This window comes from Pieris napi, chromosome 9, assembly GCF_905475465.1.
Source record: "Pieris napi chromosome 9, ilPieNapi1.2, whole genome shotgun sequence".
Lineage (NCBI taxonomy): Eukaryota > Metazoa > Arthropoda > Insecta > Lepidoptera > Pieridae > Pieris > Pieris napi.
Genome location: NC_062242.1, coordinates 7,041,183 through 7,065,229, shown reverse-complemented (window position 1 = coordinate 7,065,229; position 24,047 = coordinate 7,041,183). Strand labels below are relative to the sequence as shown.

Genomic DNA, 24,047 nt, shown 5'->3' with positions numbered 1-24,047 from the left:
TACGAGGTAAAGACATAGGTACATTATTTCTAATGTTTAACAAACACACACATGAGAAATAATTTATAATTTGTATTGTATTTCGTATCGTGCTATATTTTTTTCAAATAATTATATTACTTTAAAGGTGTAAGTGATGGTAAAGGAACCTCACCTGCTTTCTTTTTTTTTTTTCTTTTTCTTTTTTATTTAACTTTCTCAATACGTTGATAAGGGCCATAATAGGGCCTCTAAGTAGCGAAAATAATAATTTAAAACACTAATTTGTTGGTGCTTTCTTTTTTTTCTTTTTCTTTTTTACTTAACTTTCTCAATACGTTGATAAGGGCCATAATTGGGGCCTCTAAGTAGTGATGGTAAAGGAAGGAAAGGAAGGAAGGAGTGATAGATTTCTTGATTTGATTTCTTAATTAAACACTATTCTTAACATCAAGACTAATAATAAACAATACATATCACATATTATATGTATATAATAATATGTGAAACGGGCTTTATATTCCTTAATTCCGTGCCTGTATTTTCGTACGGATATCTTTGTTTAGTTATTTTATCGAGTGTAATGTTTCAACGGAGAAAGTTAATGTGTGTCAGCACGCGAGTGGAGATTAAAATTAATAAAATTTGTACGTGCAGGTGTGGAATATGGCTATTCGAGCATATTCGAGTTTATGGGCCATTAAACGATTTAAAACTTATGGGCTTGAAGATGTAACCGTTTTCCATAGAAATAATGTGTTTTTGTTTAATTGGTGGTTAACATGCGAATTTAACATAACAGTATGGAGATACACTGTCATTTTAAAATTATTTATTAAATATTTTTCGTTATACTAATATTAATTAATGTTCAGATTGTGTTTTGTTTACAAGCATGATTATCATGCAAACGAAGTTAAGTAACGCTAAGTTGTTCTTCTAAAGTATAAACATTTATTCCTATATCATAGACAAAACAACAATCTTTTAAAAAATCGTACAAAACAATCCAATTTCCGTCCTACCCATGATTTCCAAATAACTTCCCTTAAACACTCTCTTATCCATAACTTATGACCTATAAATAATAGACCCGAAACCTATATTGTAAATACTCACCCTTTTTATCAATATCTTGTAAGATACGTGAAGATATTATGTTGAATATTTTATAAACCAACTATTTTTGTGCATTGCTTATTCTATAGAAAAGTGAAAAATTTATTAGTATTGTAATATTTCTGCTATTCCTAGCAAGCTTTGGCTTAGTGGCCACCCGATCGGCGCTTTGCCATCGTGTTTAAATCAATTATTTTATTTATATGTTCACACTTGTACATTTGGTGAACGAAAATATAATATAATCCCTTATGCCTGTTATTTGACGCACTCCTACCAGCGCGATCATCGACGAAGAAAAATCAACGCGTGCCTTGAGTACAGAAAGCTTCAAGAAGGTTTGGAATTGGAAGAGATTTATCTTAAGAAAGGTCAGAGATATATATCTCAGACTAAGAGTAATGGATGTAGCACCTAATTATATAATTGTACCCTTGATCCATAAATGAATGTCTATAAGTACTCCTTTATTAACTGATAGTATAAGACTGTTAATACTTTAAATACTAAACCATACTTAGAGTTAGATTTCCGTGAAAAGACATCTATTTTTCAAGTTAAACTTCTTTAGGCGCGTTATGAAAAATTGATGAGAGTGAAATTTTACGATGCGCGCGCACCGTGACACAAAATTATCAGAATGAAGTTACCCACGGAAGATGCCGTAGGCATTGGACATAATTTAAAAACAACATTCGAATAATAATAGAATTTATGTAACTCTTAATGTAAGAGAATAATAATAAACATTTATTTATTTAATTTTTCAAATGTAAACTGAACTTTATTGACTATAATGACTCCTTTTCCAGTCTTTGATTATTTAATTGTAATTAATTATTTGCATGCAATCAAAAGCTATTTTTAATAATGCCAAAGGAGTATAACTTCTTACGCGCGTACATAAGTACACGCACCCTTTTTATTTCTTAGCAGACGAAGTCACGCGCATTATCTTGTTTTCGTTATACCAGTACCCTTTCAATTATTAAGGGCTAAACTAAAATTCCATGGTTATCAAAAATGAAATACCAGCAGAACTCGCACGTGAAAATAATGCTGAATATTTTATTTGGGAAGGTAAAGAGCCGAACAAGACGATGGGAATCAGATAGCAGCCTAAATAAATATTGAAATTACCAAAGGCTCTTCGAGTTTCACTTCGAAACAGAAATTGTTTTTACTTAGAAACGGACACATTTCTGCGTCTATTCCAACTTTTCTCGAGGTATGAAGACCGTCTTTTAAATTGATATTTTTTATTTATTGAGAAAGATTTACAGCTTATTACTAACTTACTAAATGCAATGTTCTTTTACGCCATTAAATAAATCTTTACAAATAGTAATTATAGAAGTATCTCATTATACGGAGAACAATATTGGCGTTACTGTAATAAATATGTATTTCTTTAAAATCAATAGTTCGAACGTTTTTGTACATGTTTACTTAAGACTATCGCTTGATTGCTATTGCTCCAGAGACGCTGTTGACCAATCACAATCACTCGCATTCTGCATTCTAAGCCGCATTCTAAGCCGTCACAAGGGGTTGTTTAAATAATAATTGAAGCTTTTATTTAAACTATTACAATTTTTATTCACATCTACTCATTATTTACACTTTTATTCTTATATATATTGTATATTGTAATGTTAAGATATCCTGTCTAATAAAAAGCCCCAAGGTTCTTTCCGAGCAGGTGATACTGATCAGGTATCTTATTATAAGATAATTCAAATAGTAGGGGTTTAAAAGCTTGGAACGCCGACCCGGTGCAAAGGTAGATCATTATTTATTTAGCATTCAAATACCTAATAGGAGCGGCATAATTGTTCAGCAACATTTTGTGTTTGAAATATCCTACCGTACTCGACCTACCCCAAAAGGGTTTCAAATGTAGTTCATTAAAAAGTTTTACTGAATACAATGTTTACTAGTATTAAGCACTTTTGGTGATACAGAGAAACAAATTGTTAATATGTGCTGGTAGTGCTTACCAATTCCAGAAAAAATAGCTTACTAAGTGCCAAACCAGGACGACGTATACGTCACAAAGGGCATTAATAATTATATGATAAGAAAAACGGCTACCTACAATTATATCTTATTTTTATTATGTCTTTTTGAGTAATAGTTATTTTCAAATTGCTATCTATTATTAGAATCGAAAACTTAGTTATTTTTCTAACCACAAAGAAATTCGGTTTTCATTGGTGTCCCAACCTAAAAGTTAATATTAAAGTTAATTACTATTTACTCATACGAAGCAAATCCACTTTCAAACCATATATTTAACCTCATATTACAGACTCAAAAGTTACTTAGATTCTAACTTCTCGAGATGGTCGAAGTTTGAAGTTGCTGTTTCGAGTAGATCGCTCAGATATGTGCCAAGTATCAAGTTTACCTAAGTACATATTCATTTAATTAAAATCAAAATCTATAGGTACCGTTCTGCCTTTTGCTGAGTGGTAGGAGCAGAACAGCCCAAAGGGCTAAGGGGCAGAGTTCATTGTTGTATATATTTATTTAGAATTGTAATATATTTATATTATTATACTATTCTGTTCTTTCCAAGCCGAAATAATTATTGTTTTATCGAACTCAGCAAAAGAGAGTTAATACGTGGTTATAATTCTATTAACTTTCTAAATTTGATTAAAAACAAAAAAAATATATTTTTATTATTACTTCATGGCTTCTTTTGCCTTGTATGTTGCCATGCATTTGAGAATTTTTTTCTATGTGCGTATAAGGAGTAGGTCCTTAGTAGGAAAAGAATTTTTTGTATTCTAAAACTATTTATATTGCTTTTAATTATTCAATAAATATATTTAGTACTTTTAGTATATTAAGTGTACTAAATATAATTGAATCAATATTTACGTTACAAATTCAATATTGAATAATTTCAACTTGCTATAAATATAAACACGATCTGCTGTGTCAGCAAATATGAACAAACATAGATTAGTTTCTAAAGTCATAAGTGAGTGAATCACAGACCAAATTAATGTTGTAACTTTGACATGGAACTTAATAAGTCTGAAATGCTATTACGTTTTTACATATTAGGATATAGGGACTACATAAGGATTATTTTTAGTTTCTTATCTCATATATAAACGTTAATTGCTGCTCGATTATCCCGCTAAAACTCGTGAATGGCTGGCCCGATTTGGCTAATTTTGATCTTGAAATAGTATTTTTATTAATGTTCCAATACAATTCGTTTCTAGCTTCAAAACGTTTATTGTCTTTTGTTTTTTAATGAAATAAAAAAATTTCACTTGGTTGTCAAATATTTTTAGGTTCGTTCAATTTAATTTGTCATAGACTATTATATAACTTATCATCATATTATATTACATGTAGGTGATTGTTCGTTACAAATTTTTGGGTCAAAAACATTGTACAGTTACGTTTAAGAAAATGTCTTTGAGGCCGGCTCCACACGTTGGCCCCAATATTGGCCCCATCGCTATTCGTCCAACGTGTGGATCTAGAAAATGGCATTGGTCCCAACGTTTGGGCGAGTGTTGGTAGTTGGCCGGCTCGTGTCGGTTTCATCAAAGGAATCTGCGCCAACGCTCGCGATCTGCCCACACGTTGGCGCTTTGCTCAGTTCAGCCAACGTTACTGCCAACATTAAGGCCGGCTCCACACGTTGGCCCCAATATTGGCCCCAACGCTATTCGTCCAACGTGTGGATCTAGAAAATGGCATTGGTCCCAACGTTGGGGCGAGTGTTGCTAGTTGGCCGGCTCGTGTCGGTTTCATCAAAGGAATCTGCGCCAACGCTCGCGATCTGTCCACACGTTGGCGCTTTGCTCAGTTCTGTTACAACACGCAGCGAGTGCGTACGTCGAGTGAGAATGGCTTCCTCATCCACAAAATCGCCACCGGCATGGACAAATGAAAAAGTAATAGAATTTATTGAACTTTATCAAGCACATCCAATAATATGGGGCGCAACTCGAAAGGGTCATAAAAATAAAAATTTAATAGCTGATTCATGGCACACCATTCAACAAAATATGGGAATGAATTTCTCATTTTTTTATTTTTTTTAGTAACAAATATAAATGTGCACTCATCATTACTATAAACGCGCTCAGAGCAGTTTCGATTTCTGTATCGGACATCTTCACATTGGCCCTGACGGGACAGAACTAGTTTATTAGCCAACGTGTGTACGCCTCACCGAGTTTGCAGTCCAACGTTGGTACGAGCTTTGGGACCCACATGTGGAGCCGGCGTAAAAGTACACTGCCACAGGGACCAGACTTTTAAAATTTGTATATTTGTGTGTCGGTATAGATTAGATAGGTATTTATCGATATGGATGTTTAACCGTGGTATTATTAGATAAAAATAAAAAAGAAGTCATAATGCCATACATATTTATAATATTATATATACAAAAAAATATCATTGCTACCTTTTTAGGTCTGGGATTCAGATTTCGTATCTGTTTCATGATCCATTGTTAATCTAAAAGGCAAGTAGGTGTTCAGCCTCCTGTGCCTCACGCACGCGGTCGATTTTTTGGGTCTAAGGCAAGCGAGTTTTCTCGCGGTGTTTTCCTTCGCCGTTCGAGCGAATGTTAAATGCGCACATAGAAAGAAAGTGCATTGGCAATCCCGGTAGTGCCTGGCAGTGCCGGTAATCGAACCTACCACCTCAGGGATGAGAGTCGCATGCTGAAGCCACTAGGCCAACATATTTATAATCAAACACGACTAAAATAATAAAATATGATTTACCTATCTCCACGAAACATTTTATCACGGTCATTTTTATATTTCCAACACTAAAAATTTAGTCTATAGAAAAATATTGGTTAATTGTCATCATTGCTTTCATAACTGAGTTATCTTCATCTAGAGCTAGCTAGCATTTGCGTCTAATCGCCAAATGCGAGGTTTTGATGCAGTATACGAACCTATTCAGTGGTATAACTATAGTTTGCATAAAATTAGGTGATATTGTATTGAAAATATACATAAGTGTTTTCACCATAAACAATATACCCTATTAGAGATCGGAAGGTATGCAAAATGTATTTTTTATGAATTATGAGGTCTTTTTTGATTTTGCATATAGATATTTCATTTTTGTAACGTTCTTATTGGAAATTACCGACCATATCATGTTGATATCATATTAAAAGTTACTCATTATACTGAAGACACAATAAAATAGATTATTAAATCATTAGGGTTATTTTAAGAGTGTGAATTGTAAGATAAATAATTTTGCAAAGATTTAAAACCCATACTTTTTTACCACTACAACTTCTATGTTCTGGGGTCGGGGGTAGAGTTCAAAATGTATAGGGTAACGTTACATCGCCTGAGGACGTCGCGGATGTTGGAGTGTTTGACTGAATTAACCGCCCCACTGGGTGCGCCTTAGCGTAAGAGCTGCTGAATATATTAGCATTCCACTAATGTTAATGTTTTCGCCTGTGGGTAAGTCCCTACAACATTTACTGAGACACTAAGTAGAATGAATACTATATTTATTTAGTGTTGTAAATATTAATTATTATATTTTATCTACGCTTATATTATAAAGAGGATAGATTTGATTGTTTGTTGTATTAAATAGGCTCCTAAACTGCAGGACTGATTTAAAAAATATTTAATACTACAATTTTATAGAAAACATTAATATATACAAAAAAGTCTGCGATACCGTAAGTCTAACAAAAAAAAAATATTTTTGTATTTAAGTCTATTTAGCGAGAAAATGTTTAGGCTTAGAACATCGTGCTACGTCTTAATTAATCCGGGTGGAACCGCAAAGCACAGCCAGTAAGTTTTAAAAAGAAAACCGTACACTTTGTAGAACTTGTCATAAAATTAAGACCGTCCATCGGAACGCTGCTATTTAGCGCTGAATAGATTTTTCATATCATTTCATAAACATTTACTCATGTTTCACACCGTGAGGGAGCTGTCATGTTTTTGTGTTTTGTTTTTTTGTCTGTCTAACTAAAACGTGTGTCAACCGCTAGCCCGTACTAGGCACTTGCGGTGGATTGTATATGGTTTTACACCCTATAGAGGCCTAAAAGTGTTGGATTTATATAAAGAAGACTCATAATTGAACACCATAAATAGCATACCGGCTGTTTAGCTCTTAGACTAGTGTTTACAGCAAGACACAAGTCTCTTGCTTATTTATGAGGTAGCTCTAGAACTACCTTCGCGATAATATGATGGAAGGCTGAATTAAGATACGGATACATAATTGAACATCATTTGAATAATTTTCCTCATTTGCTAAAAGATGAATTTTTGTCTTGAACAGAAAAGGAGATGGAGCTAAAAAATATGAATATTCATTCTTTACAGTTTCCAACACCTACTAGGTCCATAGTAAAAAATTATATAAAATGAATATAAGTTTAAAAACGCACCCAACTTCATTAAAACCTAAAGAGATTAATCGTGTTAACTTAAATCGAAAAAAAAACAAAATTAAAAGGTTCAAGTTCAAAAAACGAGCTTTTATTGCAAGCTTTAATGTATCGTAGGAAGGTAATTTGTCTGAGAACAATGAGACATTTTTCGCTTAATGCTAAAGGCATAGACGTTGTACCGGTAAGCTGCTTTGCGCAAGTTTCTGTTTGGTATAAGTCATAAGTATCTAGCGGGATAGTACGAAATGCTTTTATACGAATTTATGGTTTAATTGTCGTGAATAAATCCTGAGTTCAACAAAATATTAGTTTGCAAGACACGGACTGGCCAAATTCTTGACTTAATCAAAAATTTATTATGTTATTAAACACTGGATTTTCATAACATTAAACTGAGAATTATTATTGTTTTAATTTCAAATATAATTTTTATAGTAAAGCACTATGTAAGCAATTTGGGATGTCTACCGATACAAATTTAATGATGTGATAAGTGATACCTGTATCTTATATTCCATAATAAACATATTTTATTTATATTTTTTAATAAATCCACAAAATTACATTTTATTGAATAATTGGGTACTTTAATCACAATTTTTCAGTACATTGTTTATTGTAGACCAGTAATTTCCCAGCAGTTTCGTGACTTATGCCAAACATTAGCAAGGAGCTTACCGAGTCGCGATGCTATCTGGGTATCTAATGATCTATTGTGAGGCGATAGCAATCTGCAGACCATCCATCTATGTGCGTGTGACCTACTGATATTTCGATATCAGATATATTAATTTTTATCCGCCTATATCACCTCACTGTAATATTACAGTATTATGCTACTACCACTACTATACTACTTTAGTATAGTTCATTCACTCTGTCTTCGATGACGATTGGGTATGGAATGTAATAAATTTAAAGTTTAATTTAACAACGTTCGAATCCAAACGTGCAAGCATTGTACAGCGACTATAGAAGTTGTGCGCTTCCTAAGAAAAATAATAACGGAACAGAAAATTCCTTTAACGGAAGTTCGTGGAAAAGACCTTTGACCTGTCATCGTTATTATGACATTCCTTTGAATTATATTTTTTTCAATATTCGGTGTGTTACGTACACATCGTAACAAAGACAATTTAGGCCCTCTGCTACTAATGTCACAGAACTTTGACAGCCATTGATGGCAGTCAAAATATTCATCGTTGACAAAAGTTTTCGCACATTATATGATGCGTGCTTTATCATGTGAGCTCGTGAACTAGGTCTATTGCACTTATAAGCAAAAATTACATATTTATTAAATGAATTAAAAGCAAAACTATGTCAATTATATCAGTAAAATGTCATTCGCTATAATTAGGTATGCGTATGACCTATTGACACAATAATGTGAAGTAGAGCAGTGACAAAGCTTTGAAACCTAGTTATTTGTTAAAGATGTTTCTACATTGCTTTGCAGAAACTGAAAATTTTCGAGGTCTTTGTTCAAGAAAACCTTTTTACATTTACAGTAACAATAGCTCACTGAAATGCTATTTTTAACTATAATTCAGTTTTTACATCCGTTATATCACAAACTATTAAATAAATTTTATTTAACTTTAGTAAAGATATGTACTTTGTAGTACATATTATAAATACAAAGCTAAAGTTTGTGAATTTTGTTGAACGCGATCATCTTATAAACTATAAAAAATAGTAGTTCAAAAACATATTTTTCTGTTGGATAGTCCATTTACCGAAGGCTATATAGCCTAAAACCTTGATATATATCATCCTGGAATTAAATCAGGTGAAACTCCAGGGCAGAGCTAGTTATTAATATAGATCTCACTCTCAATACGCAGACCAAGAATTAAAAAAATACCTCAGATAGATAAAACTTATGTCTCATGATATACATAAAATTAACAAAAATATATCGCAACTAGAATTATAAAAAAAATGTAAATATAGCTAAAGTATGCTCTATGTTTAAAACACAGCAGTTAACAACTTGAAGGTTCATAAACAGTAAATGAAACATGTCCTTTAAAAGCTCAGTAAAAGCTTTCGTTAATTTCCTACGTCATCAATTTAACGTCGGGCCATTCAGAAAACGTCCTCAAATGAGCTGTAAACTCGACATACTTAACTTTACAGTTAAACATCCCGTAAAAACATAATTATTTTGGAATGCTGTTATAATTAAAAACATCAAAAAGAAGAACTATTCTTATAACTCCTATCTAAGCTATGAGGTGACCTACAAAGTTAAATCGATCTAAATAAACAACTAATTAAAAGCGTGACACTAATTTCTATAAAGGTTTTTTTATAAAAAAAGGCAATATCGGTCTTTATTATTTTGTATTGTTCTGATTCCTTATCTCTTGACTGTAAGTAATACTGCAAATGAAGCTTTTCATCTTAAGAGTTACTAATAAGTTGGAAACTTTTTCAATAGGAGATTTTTTTCCATTACATCATTATACAGTAGCGTAGAATATTCAGGTTGGTTGATCTGTTTTTTGTTTCTTTTAAAGAACAGGAGCCTAATGTTAAGTTATACCTTCGCCCATGGACACTCTAAATGCTCTCAATGAAGGCTCGCGTGTGCGTTGCCGGCCTTTTACGAATCTGTGACTACATATTTAAATCCGTGGTACTTTCTAGAGCTTACCGAATTCATCTCAAGCTTAACAGTATTTGGTTGGACGTGCTTAGTATCTGAACGTACTAAATATCTACTATAGAATTTAAAAGAATATGTGTGTGTTAGCTAGTCCATGTACCGAAGAAGGCTTAACATCACCGAATTAAGGAGAGTGAATACGCATAGCACAGCTAGTCATTCATTGTTAATCCTTATCATTTAGTATTTGACTTGAATCGACTAGAATGTCCATATTCGATTTATAAGAAGAAATTATCAAATTAATTTTCAGGACAGGGAAATATTGACATTGTTCATTCCATAGAGGCTGTTGTGATATTCGGGAGAATAAAATGGCTCTCTTAGTACATATTTTTAAACCAACAAACTCAGTAGCACAATTACCACAGACATATTAATCAAAATGCATCATAAACGAAACGCGTGCTGTGAAATATCGTACGAAAAAACCCATCGCCGAGGGCAATTCGCAGATTTATCGACGGTAAAACTCGAAAACATCTGTCGGTACTCGAAATCACCGGATAGTGTTAATTGTGAGCTATGGGAGGTGAAGGCAACAATATCATTTAAAAATTAAATTTCATATTACACGAAAAAATAAATATTTTTTTAAGTCTCACTCAATGACTTTCATTAACTCATTTAATCACGTCTTTTAGTAATTTATATCTAAAGATATCGGTGCAACTCAGCTACTTTAGAAAAACACTTTTTTAACGGATTTGAAGTTATGTTTTATTATAAATTTACAATTACTTTACACAGTTTTAAATTTAACCGACGATTTTTATTAAAATCTCCGTGAGCCATTTTTGCCAAAACCCTCCATCTTTTAGTCGATACCAACTCTGGGGTAATAAATACAGATAATGCAACTTTCTCTACAGCTGTGATACTTTTTGAATTTTGACATCCAACACCTTTTGTCTTCAGTCACCGTGACCACGCAAGCTGTAAAGCACGCGAAACGTCGGATAAATTTAAAATTATGTTAGATAATTGTAAATTTATAATAATACATAACTTTAATCCGGTTAAAAATGTTGTTCTTTAAATGTGTAAAGGTTATGTCAATCAAAGACAATACTTACTATGTTTTTTATATGTTATTATGACTTTGAATAATTTTGCGTGTGAATCTCTAATCTCGAGAAGTTCCAAATAACTTTATTCACGATATTTCAGATACTAAAAAATCAAAAAACACAGAAAATACATTATGTGGCAAAAAAAGGCAAGAACATTTAGAAAGTTCTGGTCCCAATGGGGCATATTCGACCTCTTTCGTGATTTATTGTATTTCCTAGCGATTGTGCTTCATAAGTTTTATACAGTCCTGGTATAACTAGAGTCAGGAAATCCGTATATTTTCACCAGCGTTATTGAGCGTAAACACGAATTGCTAAGCATAAAATGTTGATATTATAATTTTTCTTTTATCAGACATTTAATTTATTTATAAAGACTGACATATGACGTTCTCGTCTTGAATAATACAAAATGACATTGTCTAATGCCAGAATCATCTTTTAAGTTTTATTTTAACATATATATCAGAAGTCAGAAGATGACACGACCAAAATAGTTCTTAGCATTGTTAAATTCTAATATCATTGTGTTAGTGTTTATGTGAACTAAAAATAACTATATAACATAGTTCTCATATTTTACGCATGTGTTTTAGGACTAATGAATGTTAATAAAAGTAACGTGTATTAAACGATACCAAACTACGCCAATAAAGTCTATGAAATTCTAACTTTTTCGTGAATCGCCATTGTGGTTTCAATATTTCGTACCGCGGGCAGTGGTAACTCATAATGGAATATTAAATTGATGGAAAACCGTTCTCTTGGGTATCATTTTGACTGATAGCCTCCCGAAACTCTATTTAGCTTTATTACGTGTTTTTATATTAATTTTTTACGCTTTAATATATTACCGTTAAGTTATGGAATTAATTAAATTTTACGTTGAGCGTTATAATCTAGGCCTTTCGCACGTTTATGAATTGAATTAGTACATTGTCTTTTTCCTTTGTATAAAAAAATCAAATGCATTTCATAGCTAGTATTAGCTGACCCGACAAACGTTGTATTGCCATGTATATTAGTTCTAGGAAACCTTTTTTTAGCTCAATAAAATTAACTATCTACTATATTAAAAAAGAGGTAGATCATAGAGGGGTGAAAATTAGTCCGATTCTCAGACTTACTGAATATGCACACAAAATTTCATGAGAATCGGTCAAGCCGTTTCGGAGGAGTTTAACTACAAACACCGCGACACGAGAATTTTATATATTAGATATATGTATAAGTAGTTTGGTATATTATTACTATTACTATTCTTGGACTTCAAAACTTTCTAGCGTTTACTAGCATTTGAAAGATATTTTTTATTATAGCTAATTAAATAAAGCCTCTGCCTGATCCTGAATTCCTCGCTTAAAAGGATCTTTACTATAGTTAACTTATTTTTATTTAACAAGTATCATTTCTCTTGGATTTTATTTGTCGATTCGAATCTATTTGTTGTATTATAAGCAGATATCGTAATGTCTAGTTCCACTAGACTACTTGATAGCGATCTACATTAACGCTGATACAATTTAAAACATTTTAATTGCTTTGAAACAAATGTATAGATATTATCGATATTATAGAGATAGATTAGCTTAGTTTGGAAAAATCCGTACTGTCAGGGACTAGCGCAATGCATTTAATTGCAAATTTCTTGCCCGACTTTAATGAGAAGGCTTAGCAATACGAACAAGTTTACTTACGGTTTTAGCGATGTTTTATTACTTTTACTCCTAATAAACGAGACGAGTTTTTAATTTACACCCTAACAAGGTTTATGAAAATAATTCTGTTGGTGTAGTGATTATAGGCATATATATTACTTTTAATAATTGAGTGAAATTGTCTATATATTAGTCTAATATTTCTCGTAGGTACAGTATACAAGTTACCGTTTACGAGATTAGTTGGCTTGTAATCGATTACTTGAAAATAGTTCGACAAACTTATAATAAATCAGCGATAACAACTCGTGTATCTTTATCGAAATAAAGCATTTGTGAAATGTGCTAAATATTATTAAGTTTAAGGTATATATATAAGGATGTATTTAAAAAGCTAACAGAGTTAAAGAATAATCAATATGATTTTAACAGGTTTTTAAAGTGGTCGTAGTAGAGAAGTGAAGTGATTAAAATGGCATAATATAATATGCAATATAACCAAATGAACCCCCATAACCCTACATATGAATCTATTCTACAAATTTATGCTTATGTTTGTAGTAAAGCTCTGACTTGAAGACACATACTTTCAAATTTTTTACATTATCTATGGGACAAATTTTGCTGTTTAAGGGTTTGTTATTTTGTTTCAGTGTCTCCAGCACCATAACTCGTAGGCTCCGTGTAGCCCACTTCTTTACACTGGACATAGAGAAAGCTTGTAGAGAAAAAGGTTTGACACATGATTTGTCATTTTAATCTTTCACAATTAAATTAATTACGGCATATTGTCTTTCGATAAAGATAAAGGTTTATTTCCTAAAACTGGTGGTCATATCCAGACTCCAAACCTTAAAGCTCCTAACCGCGTCCAGTGCACTGCGAACCATCGATATATGTTTGAAATAAAGAGGTATATTGAAAACAAATATTTTTTATTATGAGTAAAAATCTCCTGAAAGCAAATGACACGCTGGCCACTTCAATAAAAACAAAAGTGAAATCATCAAGCTACACACCGTAAACAGTAATGGTATTGGAAATAATATAAAACCTCATTATTTCGTGTGCATCACACCGCATCTATTTAAAACCAGACGCGGAATATAATGAGTATAAAATCACGAGTTTTCATAATGAAAATGTAGTATTGTGATTGCAAAGGCCTCAGGGATGTGAAATTTTTCATAACATATTTGATACACCTATGTATTTTGTAAGAAATAGGGTACAGGATTGTGGTGAAGCTTACGGTTAATGTTAGAACATAGTAAAACTATTTATCAGTAATTGCTGGAAATGTTAAAATGTATTTAAAACGCTTTCTAAATTTATCCATTTCGATTACGATTTATAATAAAGAATTCCAATCAAATTCTAACTTCATAGTTTAATTAATTTTATATATGTGGCAGTAGTATCAGTGTATGGTCAGGAAAATAAAAGAAAAAGTCCAATAAGATTGGCATTTGAAAAGGAAGATCAATTATTACCCGTACAATTACTGTACTTTCACAAGAGCTTGTTGCTTGAAACTTTCCCTATAATCGCATGTGATCAATCATGATATGGTACTTTTTATGCGCCGACCTATGTGCTTGTAGCGTTATAATCCAACAGTTTCCAATAATATTTTTGTATGTGCAAACTTAAACGTATCAAATAAAACTTAAATACGGATTACTTTTTATTTCTTTTGCACTTAATTTAAAACCTTTTTGTAAATATTGTGTATTCCATCTGTGGTCAATCTTTATTATATTTGTATTTATAACTTATGTAAGCTGTTACGCAACAAAATCTCCTTCAACCTTGGCCAAAATCAGGAGAATAAGCAATTAATCAACCCTGAAACTAATAACAAATTCACAAACTAGAAAGATTTCTCAATAAATACTAAATAAAGCGTGAAACGTTCGCTTTGAGTTGTGCAATATTAATGCTTACATGAGCCACGACTGCAGAGTTTCTCAGCTAAATTACTGAGCAGACATTACAGTTCTGCACGTATTTTAGCTCGACTTGTTTACGAGATTAGCTCTTAGCAAAATCATCTTGGGTCGGTGACACCCTATCAATTATTGATCTAACTCTGATGTGAGAGTATAAAGATTAAAGGTTAAACTAAGTAATAACTATTTCGGCTGGGTTGTGTGATGGTGTAAAAGGGTGTGCTGATGATGTACGTATGGGTAACACCATCTGCTTTTTTCTTTGCCCAATCGTGAGGTAATGTTGTGTTGCCATGAAGGTGACTTTGTACTAATAACATGTTCTTATCGGTATGCCATGAGATTTTGAACATGATGCTCAAATGACCACATATATATCTAGTAGTTACTGGTAGTTGAACAGTGCTAACTAAGTCGTAAAGACAAATGCACCTGCCTTGCGATTCTGTAACTCACTTTTCGAACTCACACAGCGGTTTTCGCATCGGCGGTCGCTCTCTAATCAGTCGTGAAGCAGTCGTTTTATGATTTGGCATTCTGAAAAGGTGGGGGGTTGTAGTTTATTGTTTATTAGTGTAGAGTGAGTTCGAAAAGTGAGGTACAGAATCGCAGGGCTGCAAGTAAAGGAGACTTGGTAGTTGCTCATCTGACAAGGATGTAATAGTCCTTTTTTAAAGGCTGATATGTCTTATCCGTTCGAAAATAACGTATTCATGTGATGTTCGGATGTGGTATGACTATAATCAATCTATCAAGAACAATCATTTTCAGGATTTGCAATTCCGAAAAGAGAAACGCAATAAATAAAAATAGCAGCCGAGTTAAACTAAAATCTTGAATCAATAAAATGCCGTACATTTGTATGTCAGCGCGGGATTGAGCTCAAAGTTGGTAAGTAGGTTCGAAACTCCGTCGGTGCCAATAAAACTTGCCTACTAATCTCAGACACGACTCGAATATTCGTCTCTCCAAACCCATCGGCTTGATGAGAATTTTGTTTGATCTAATTTTGTTATTAATTTAAGATGTGTTTACATGCGTGGGAACTGGTGAATCGTGTTACGTTATTAAATACATTTATTAAAAAAGCTTTTAATTTGTTGGTAACTGAATTTATATTTTTCAAATTGTAGGAAATCATTTGAGTTTTTAAGTAACAATTAATACTTCAACGTTTTATTACTTATGTTTTTTTTTTATTCGAAGATCTGGATCCGTCAAGACATGTCGGGGCCTCCGACGGGCCCTTTTTGTCAGGAAGGGATAATAGTTGACGTTGTTACGCACCAACGGGTTGGGATGGTGTTTGACCTTGTGGAAGTGGCGTGTGGACGCCAACATCCAGGTCGTGACGGTAGCTTTTAATTTAGATTAGATATTATTATTTATACTATTAAATCTAGCAAGAGTATCGCATCGTTTTTGCGTTTGTGTGATACCTAGATCTTATAGGTAAAAATCATACTCTATACGTTAAGAATTTCGATTCAATCTCAAATCGATAGTCTGTAATTAGTGTTAATTATACTTAATCAGACATAGCAGGTTCACACCTAGATCACAAGTCAGTGCCCTAATTAATGCTGACTGTGTTAGCTAATGTACTGGTACGTGAACTGATTTTGAATCAATTCGTCTAGGTCCGTCAATGTTAATACATACTATGTAAGTAGTCCTTGCCCGGGTCTATTTGCTTGATTAAAATTATGACAGCGTAAATTTCCTTTTATAGCTTTGAACAAATTCAATATGTATTAAAAGATTTTTACAACTACGTACGCGTAAAATGCGAAGATCATGACCGAACTTGATGGACGCCCTCGGCCCTGCTGGTAATAGGACATTAAGTCAAAGATGAGGTCTAAGGTTTTTCAGCATTCCGGCAATTTATGCTATCCAAAATCAAGCACATTAAAATATACTTTCAGATGTATTCATTCATAGAGCCTACATAAATCAAAGAACACTCGATTTCCCCTAGATCCTGCCCGGATCCTTAGCTTAGGTTACCTAGAGAAGCGGTGCCGTTAACTAACGGTCGTCATTTTACGCTTGTTAATAATGGCTGTCTTTACTTTTTAACATAATGGAAAAAAACAATAATTTTCCCTCGTCCAAGTAACGTTTCCACTCATTGTATTTATTAAATATGGGCACCGCTACACGCGAAAAACGTTAAACTAATGTTTATCACCGCTATGACGGCCGTCATGCAAATGACAGCACCGCTATTTGACGTTACGGTGACACTCAACGTTCTCTAGAAAACCTACTCCGATGTTATTTATAGACAACGTATGGGTGACGTCACCCAACGTTACATCACGGCCGTTAGATAACGGCACCGCTTTTCTATGAAACCTAAGCTTTACTGATTATAATAAGAACATTGAAACGTCATAGACTAGAAATCTAAATCGTATCAGGTGTTCTGAGTAATAACATAAAAAATCTAAAAATTGATTAATATGTATACCTACTTTTAGAGTTAAAAAAGACATTCAATGGGGGCATCCCATGCGCTTTGTAGCTATAATTAAAGAACAGACAATCGCAGTCAAATTGTACACTGGCAGTCATGTGATTCAGCTATACGTCAATTTAATCGCGTATAAGTTCAAAGAGAAATTATTAAGCACATCAAGAGGTCTCTTATAATATAAGAACCTCATAAATTCTCCAACGCATTATTAACTTGCGCGGTAATTTGACAGGTGCTTTCCATAATTCAAGGGACCTTTTAAAAATTGCAGAAGATCATGTGTTTAACTCGATTTATGGTAAATTATTTTCTGATATGCTAAATGACCCGGAGGGCACGATTTGTGAGCTTACATTATAAAGAATTTCTTTTACGTAATTTATACCAATCACGTTGTTTTGTCTGATAACTTATCCATATTGCATTCATTCAAATATACCTTTTAAATGAAAAAAACAGTAGCACTTCAACCTTTTAAGGTATAGGGCCTCAGATTTTAAATCTATTTCGTGATCATTTGTTTTTTCTAATACGTATGTGATCTTGATGCTTCAACTAAGGCATGCCGGTTTCATCACGATGTTTTCCTTCACCGTTCGAGCCAGTGTGAAATACGCACAAAGTACGAATGTCCATTGGTGCACAGCCGGTGTTTGAACCTACGATCGCAGTAATGAGAGTCCCTGAAACTACTAGGCCAACACTGCTAATGATGTTACTTACTCTTTAGAATACACCGTGATGATTTCATATTTTTTTTAAACAGACGCAACCTATTTTACGGTCATATTTACGATACATAAAGTATTTATAATATAAATGTGTGCTGGAAAAATCTTTATAAGTCAACAAAAGCCAAACTCATAAAGGCTATCAAGGTAACCAATAAGTTGAAAACAATATAATTAAAACTTTTTTAATTTTCTTCAGTATCGCAAACTCGTGTTCAAAGCTTTATTTCCTCCGTATTAAATAGGTATATTATTACTTACGCCTACATAGAGGACATATCAAGAAATATATTTTGGTTTATGCAAAAATTAAATTTTAATTAATTTAATATTTTGGATTAAACATGAACTAGTTTGGAGTTTTGGGTAATTTTGGCTTGCATAGTGACCATTTAGAGTTTAGACAACATCCTGTAGAAGTACTTTAAATAAACCTGTCGCGTTTATTTAGGTCAGTACTTTAATACACACAATGGGGGAAAAGTTATAGAATGCCTTTGATTTCAGCATATAAGTCTAGTTCTATACGTGCATCGTGTAACTTTCTATATTATAATCGATCGAACCTTATAGTAGTAACATTCTCATACAAAATCATCTCACCAGTGTTATGTATATTTTAGAATATATTTTTTATTTAAATTTTTATAATTAAGCTACCGTAGGCATAATTCTGACTTTCAGAATTCCAGACTAGATTAATAGCTAACTTTCCCATTGGAATGATTGACATGTTTTTTATTTTTTTGACGTGACAACGTCTTATAATTCGATGAAGCCGGCTGCACGCACGAAAAAACAAGACGCATGCGGCGTTACCTCGCTCTGAGACCATTTAAGGCTTGAAGTGCAAGTGAGAGCGCGGAACGAGCGACAAAGAGGTACAATCGGCCTCCGCGTTCGGCAGCGTTCGACATCTGTCTCTGTCCTACTTGAGTGAACGATGCGTCCGCGAGGACAGCTGCTATACAATAATACATTTACATGTTTTCGTCAAGTATAAAATTAAAATTTTCTTTTGAAAAATGCAACCATTCCATCAGTATTTTCTTATGACGTTTTCACGTTCAACTATCGTCAGTAAACCGACTTTACGGACAACCGATTTTTTTAACTATATACATTTAACCTAATAGTTATACGTCTAGCCATATTACCTAGTCTAAGATTCCTCAAGGGCACTAGATTCGCCTTTGATCTAAATACTCAAGTGCCAAATTGCACGTCGCTTAAACCACTTACCATGTAAGGAGAGATTGATTTGAGACACGCGAACGTATCCAGACTAACTATAGTTAAATACCTTCCATATTCCACTGAGGGATGCATTGGAACCAGTCTAAGCAGTACCCGGTAGAAGTCAAAGCGGCCGAAGCAATAATTGTTTGATGGAACCTTGGTACCATAGGTCTCTGACGGATTTGACCCAAACACCGTTTCTTAAAGTAAATAAATATTAATATTTAACGATGTCTAAAACCTTAAAGCTGGGGTTAATGGACTTACTACGGTCTAACCAATTGCAATCACTTAAATAGATTCTACCTTCATTTAAAAAATAAAAATGAATAAACACCTAATGACAAACCAATTAACCAATTTCTTAATGACACTGGAAGAAACTAGCGTTTAAGATACAGGCTAGGCCTAGTTTAAACGCTAGTGCTCATATCAAAGCTCATCAGAAATTTTCTTGTTTTTATTTTACAAAGAATACACAAAAAATAATACAAGTCACTGAAATAATAATACCTTAGGGGATGATGGCCTATTATAATCTTATAACCTCATTGAAAAGAGTAAGTAAACGAATTGAAATCTTAAAGGTATAGTATCTCGTCGATTTTTAAAACGTTAGTATGTAAATTTGCAATAATTTTTGCTTTATTTGTATTTAAGCGAAAACCGCAAACATGGATTAAACTGCGTAGTAAAAAAACAGGGATTGTTTCTTAAATTACTTGTTGGTTGAACAAATTATGAAGTGAATTTATTTATGTGAGAATATGTAATAATCCATTTTTACATTTCAACGTGATAAATATGTTGACAAGAAATATATATAAATAGAATCAAACGAATCCTATCAAAATAACCTAACACGACCAATCAACTATCAACACGTCATAATCATTAATATTCATTTCCGGATGATCCCAAATCGGAAACCGAAACAGTTTAATCCATTACGTATTCCAAATTCAAATATTTAATTACATTTACATACGTTGATCAGTACTTTACTTTTGTAAGCGACATAAAAATTTGACTTGAATGTATCCGATATTGATGGAATTGGCACATGTTCGTAAGAAGTAGACCGTATTTTTGTTAACAATTTTCTCGGAATTTAAAAGATACATACATATATATATTATCTAGATACCACATATCGAAGTGATCCGTGATTGAAATCATGTTTGGGATATACTTTGGGAGCAGTCCAAGTTTTAATGAAACCAGTTTAGTCGTATTATGAGGAGACAAGTATGAAATAGGTAGGTAAATAATGTTTTCAAGTACATATTTGTGTCTTAATATACATCTAAGATATTCATGCCCCGTATATAAATAAATTAAATTATATACTTGGCTAAAAAAATAATAAACATTGTTATTGATACTTTTTAGTGCATTTTGGGAGTCTGTTCTATTATTTAAGGAATTTTTTTAAAGTTAAAATGATACTAGTTTCCGTTTATTTTTAATAGGTTACGGTAGAAGATAATAGAATTAAAAATAACTAATGCGCGTAAAATTAGACCATTATTATCGCTGATTTATTTTATATTTATTAAATTGTTTTAGGCCATATCGAAACAAGTTAAAACGGTATATTTTATTTATGTGTCACAAATCTATGTGTTTCTATTTTTATGGATTTAATAATTAAATTAAATAGTTGATTTAAGTATAATAGCTGATTTAAAGTACACAAAAATAATCACTACAAGGATATATAATATATGTTTAAGAAGTCGATGTTAAATAGTTAGTAACCTACTACTTAATTATTTTTATTTAAAAAATTAAAAGTCTACCTGACTGTACTTTGATGTCCTTTTCTCTGCTCATTCCTTCTTCTTTTGCACTCACTTTCCACTTTTCTATCACTATTTTCACGTATCGTATGGTATCTTGGTTGATAACTTTCGAGTTGCGTAAACAAACGCGCGCGTGGCGCATCTGTCAAAACACGGTGCGACATAGCCTCCACACGTCTGTGTTCTCCGGCGTTTACAGCCGAACTGTCGACCCTTTCAGCCACCCCTGGTCTACGCTTTTCCTCAAAAGCCATCCGTGGAGGTCGAGGTTGCATCAAGCTTATTTTTTTCTTCTTTGCGGTGGAAGATACGTAGGAAAAGTAACCGTTTTTATCCATTTTCGGGGTTGCTGCTTTGACCTGAAAATAATATGTATATATAGGGTAAATATTCTGTCATTAGAATTATTTTTAAGCTCAAAAGCTCTGAACATTGCAGCTTTTATGAATTTCGTGGTAGGTATACTCAACTCCCAAAAAGTTACTACCATAGGACTTGTTTGTTTACGATTATAATATGTCCACTTTTAAACCTTAAGTGGTTATGATAAATTCAAAAATCATTTAATCATATAGGTAACACATTGTACACTTATGACTCGTCAGTAAAGAAATACATATAAATTCTTCTAATTTTACATTTAGTGCCAGTTCGCAAATCAAGGGCGTAGAACGGAAGAGAAAAACTGGCAATAAACTCTCCGACACTCTTTTTAATCGCCATGTTTTTTTTACACAAAGTTTCATTTCAATATCCAAATATAAATATAATTTTGAAAAAATATTGGCATATAATTAAGAAATCCCGCAAGTATATAACACGCTATAGGTATAGACTTATGTAATAACACATAGATATACATACATATAAGTAGAGACGCATGACTTCTGTGCCTACTGACTGAATAATCACCGGAACTAAACCTGTACTTCTATGTTATATCGTGTGATAGTTACTAAGCTAGGGTACGTATGTAAAGTTTATCTCAATTCTAGTTACTTATACAGTTTTTTAATTATTTGTTGTTGTATGTTGATTGAGTTCCATGCAAAACATTGTCTATCAAGTTAAATAATAAGAATTAACCCATAACAACAAGAATGCAGTACACAATGCCATACATACTTATGAATTCCTTTGGATGTGTACTATCTGCAATTTTTTAAATTATAAGTCAATAAATCTCTTTAGTAATGAAAAATAAAACAAAATATCTGACTTTAACATGCCAATAACAGTTGATATGAAAATCTTTTCAAACTCAATAAATGTTGAATATTCAGTTCGTTTTCCATCAATTCCATTTTCAAGTTACAGTCGGCCGCCGTCAAAACAATGTCTATTTTATCTGTGACAGGTACAAAGGTGCCAACGTCAGTAGTTATCGATACGACGAACTATTTTTATGGGCAGTCTCAAAATTTACTCCTTTGTAAGCGTAAAAACATTTTTGTTACTAACATCGATTATGAATTTTATAATTGTATGTTAAAGCATTTAAAGCACTAAAAGGAAGAAGGAGAAGAGGTCGCCTAAAAAACGGTGGATCGAAGAAATAGAAGCGGTAGCAGGAAACGAATGGAGAAAGAGAGGCATAGACAGAGTTAGTTGGAAAAAGCTGGAGAAGGCCTTTACCCATGAAGGGGTTCCGATCGACGGTACTGAAGGAAGCTAGGATATTATATAGGATAAGCAAAACAAAAAAAATGTAAAATAATCTAAGCTGTGTATTATAATTAGTTTTTTTTTGTCATGATTGGAAATAAAACGGGCTTTATTATTATTATGTTAAAGCACAATAAAGTTTTTTTTCGATTTTGTGGTATTTTTAAACTCTAATTTACTAACTAAACTACTTTGACCATCAAATGTTATTATATATATGAGATAAATAGCATTTAATATGTCACTTAATTTATCCCTATTTTTTTTGTCGATTATACATCATTTTAACTATTGTGTGTACTTAAAAAGCATTAACATTGTCAAAGTTACATTGTTAGCTTAAACTTGATGCTTTAAAGGGATTACATCAAAAGTTTTATTCAGTTACCAGTTGAGCGATGGGAAAAAGTAAATACAAAGTAAGGAGCAAAAAGCCTCAACGACCTATTTACCATCAGTCCTTTCACGCAGTATGACCCATTCGTCGTGAACTGTGACGATGTTATCGCACCGCCCTGCGGCGTCTTTCTGAATGCTAACTGGCCGCTCACGTGAAAAACAGAGGCTAATTTGAAAGCCCCGAGGCGGTCGGGGCCCAAGTATTTAGGACTTTCAATATAATGGGTCTTAAAGATATGTTATCAAATTTAGATGCTTCTTTGTTTCTTAATTTCATTATAAATCTATTTACATAAATATCATTTTTATATATACAGTGTTTTTCCAGTACCTATAGAGTTTGGAGGAGATATGCCCATGCCCTACCTCCTATGTAGTGTTGCCGTTTGAGGTCCCGGTAGAATGCGACAGCGACCCCGGAGCCTCTGTAACGCGGCTTTGTAGGAACTACTCGAGGTGGTTTTAGTGGGTTTTGCTCACCCAGTCACTGAATAACAGAGATTATGGCGTGGGTCGAGTCCCACATACCCCTGCAACTTTTGAGAGCAGGGGATGCGCTAATGCATTTCCACCTCGGATATAAAACAAGTACATATAGAGTTTATTTCGTGCACGAACACACGGCAAAATGAACTAAACTATTACTGAGTTCGTTTTCTTCTTCAATTTCACGAAATAAAATAATAATAATAATAAGTTTTTATTTGCAAAGAAAGTGGTACATTTAGTTTCATTAATTATAAAAAAAAGACCGCACAATCAGCCATATAAAATAGGCGTGCAAATGTAATATCTATTATCATGATGTCATAATTATAAGAACAGTTAAGTATAATTG

The 24,047-nt window shown here is 32.9% G+C and overlaps 1 protein-coding gene across 1 annotated transcript in view; it reads right to left on the bottom strand.

Moving 5' to 3' along the window:
• The window catches only part of LOC125052332 (kinesin-like protein CG14535), a 255,440-nt gene that overhangs the window by 147,395 nt on the left and 83,998 nt on the right, over nt 1-24,047 (bottom strand). Inside the window, exon 4 of the mRNA XM_047653106.1 lies at nt 21,143-21,504. Coding sequence (XP_047509062.1) covers nt 21,143-21,504 — 362 coding nt within the window. The remainder of the gene's footprint in view (nt 1-21,142; nt 21,505-24,047) is intronic.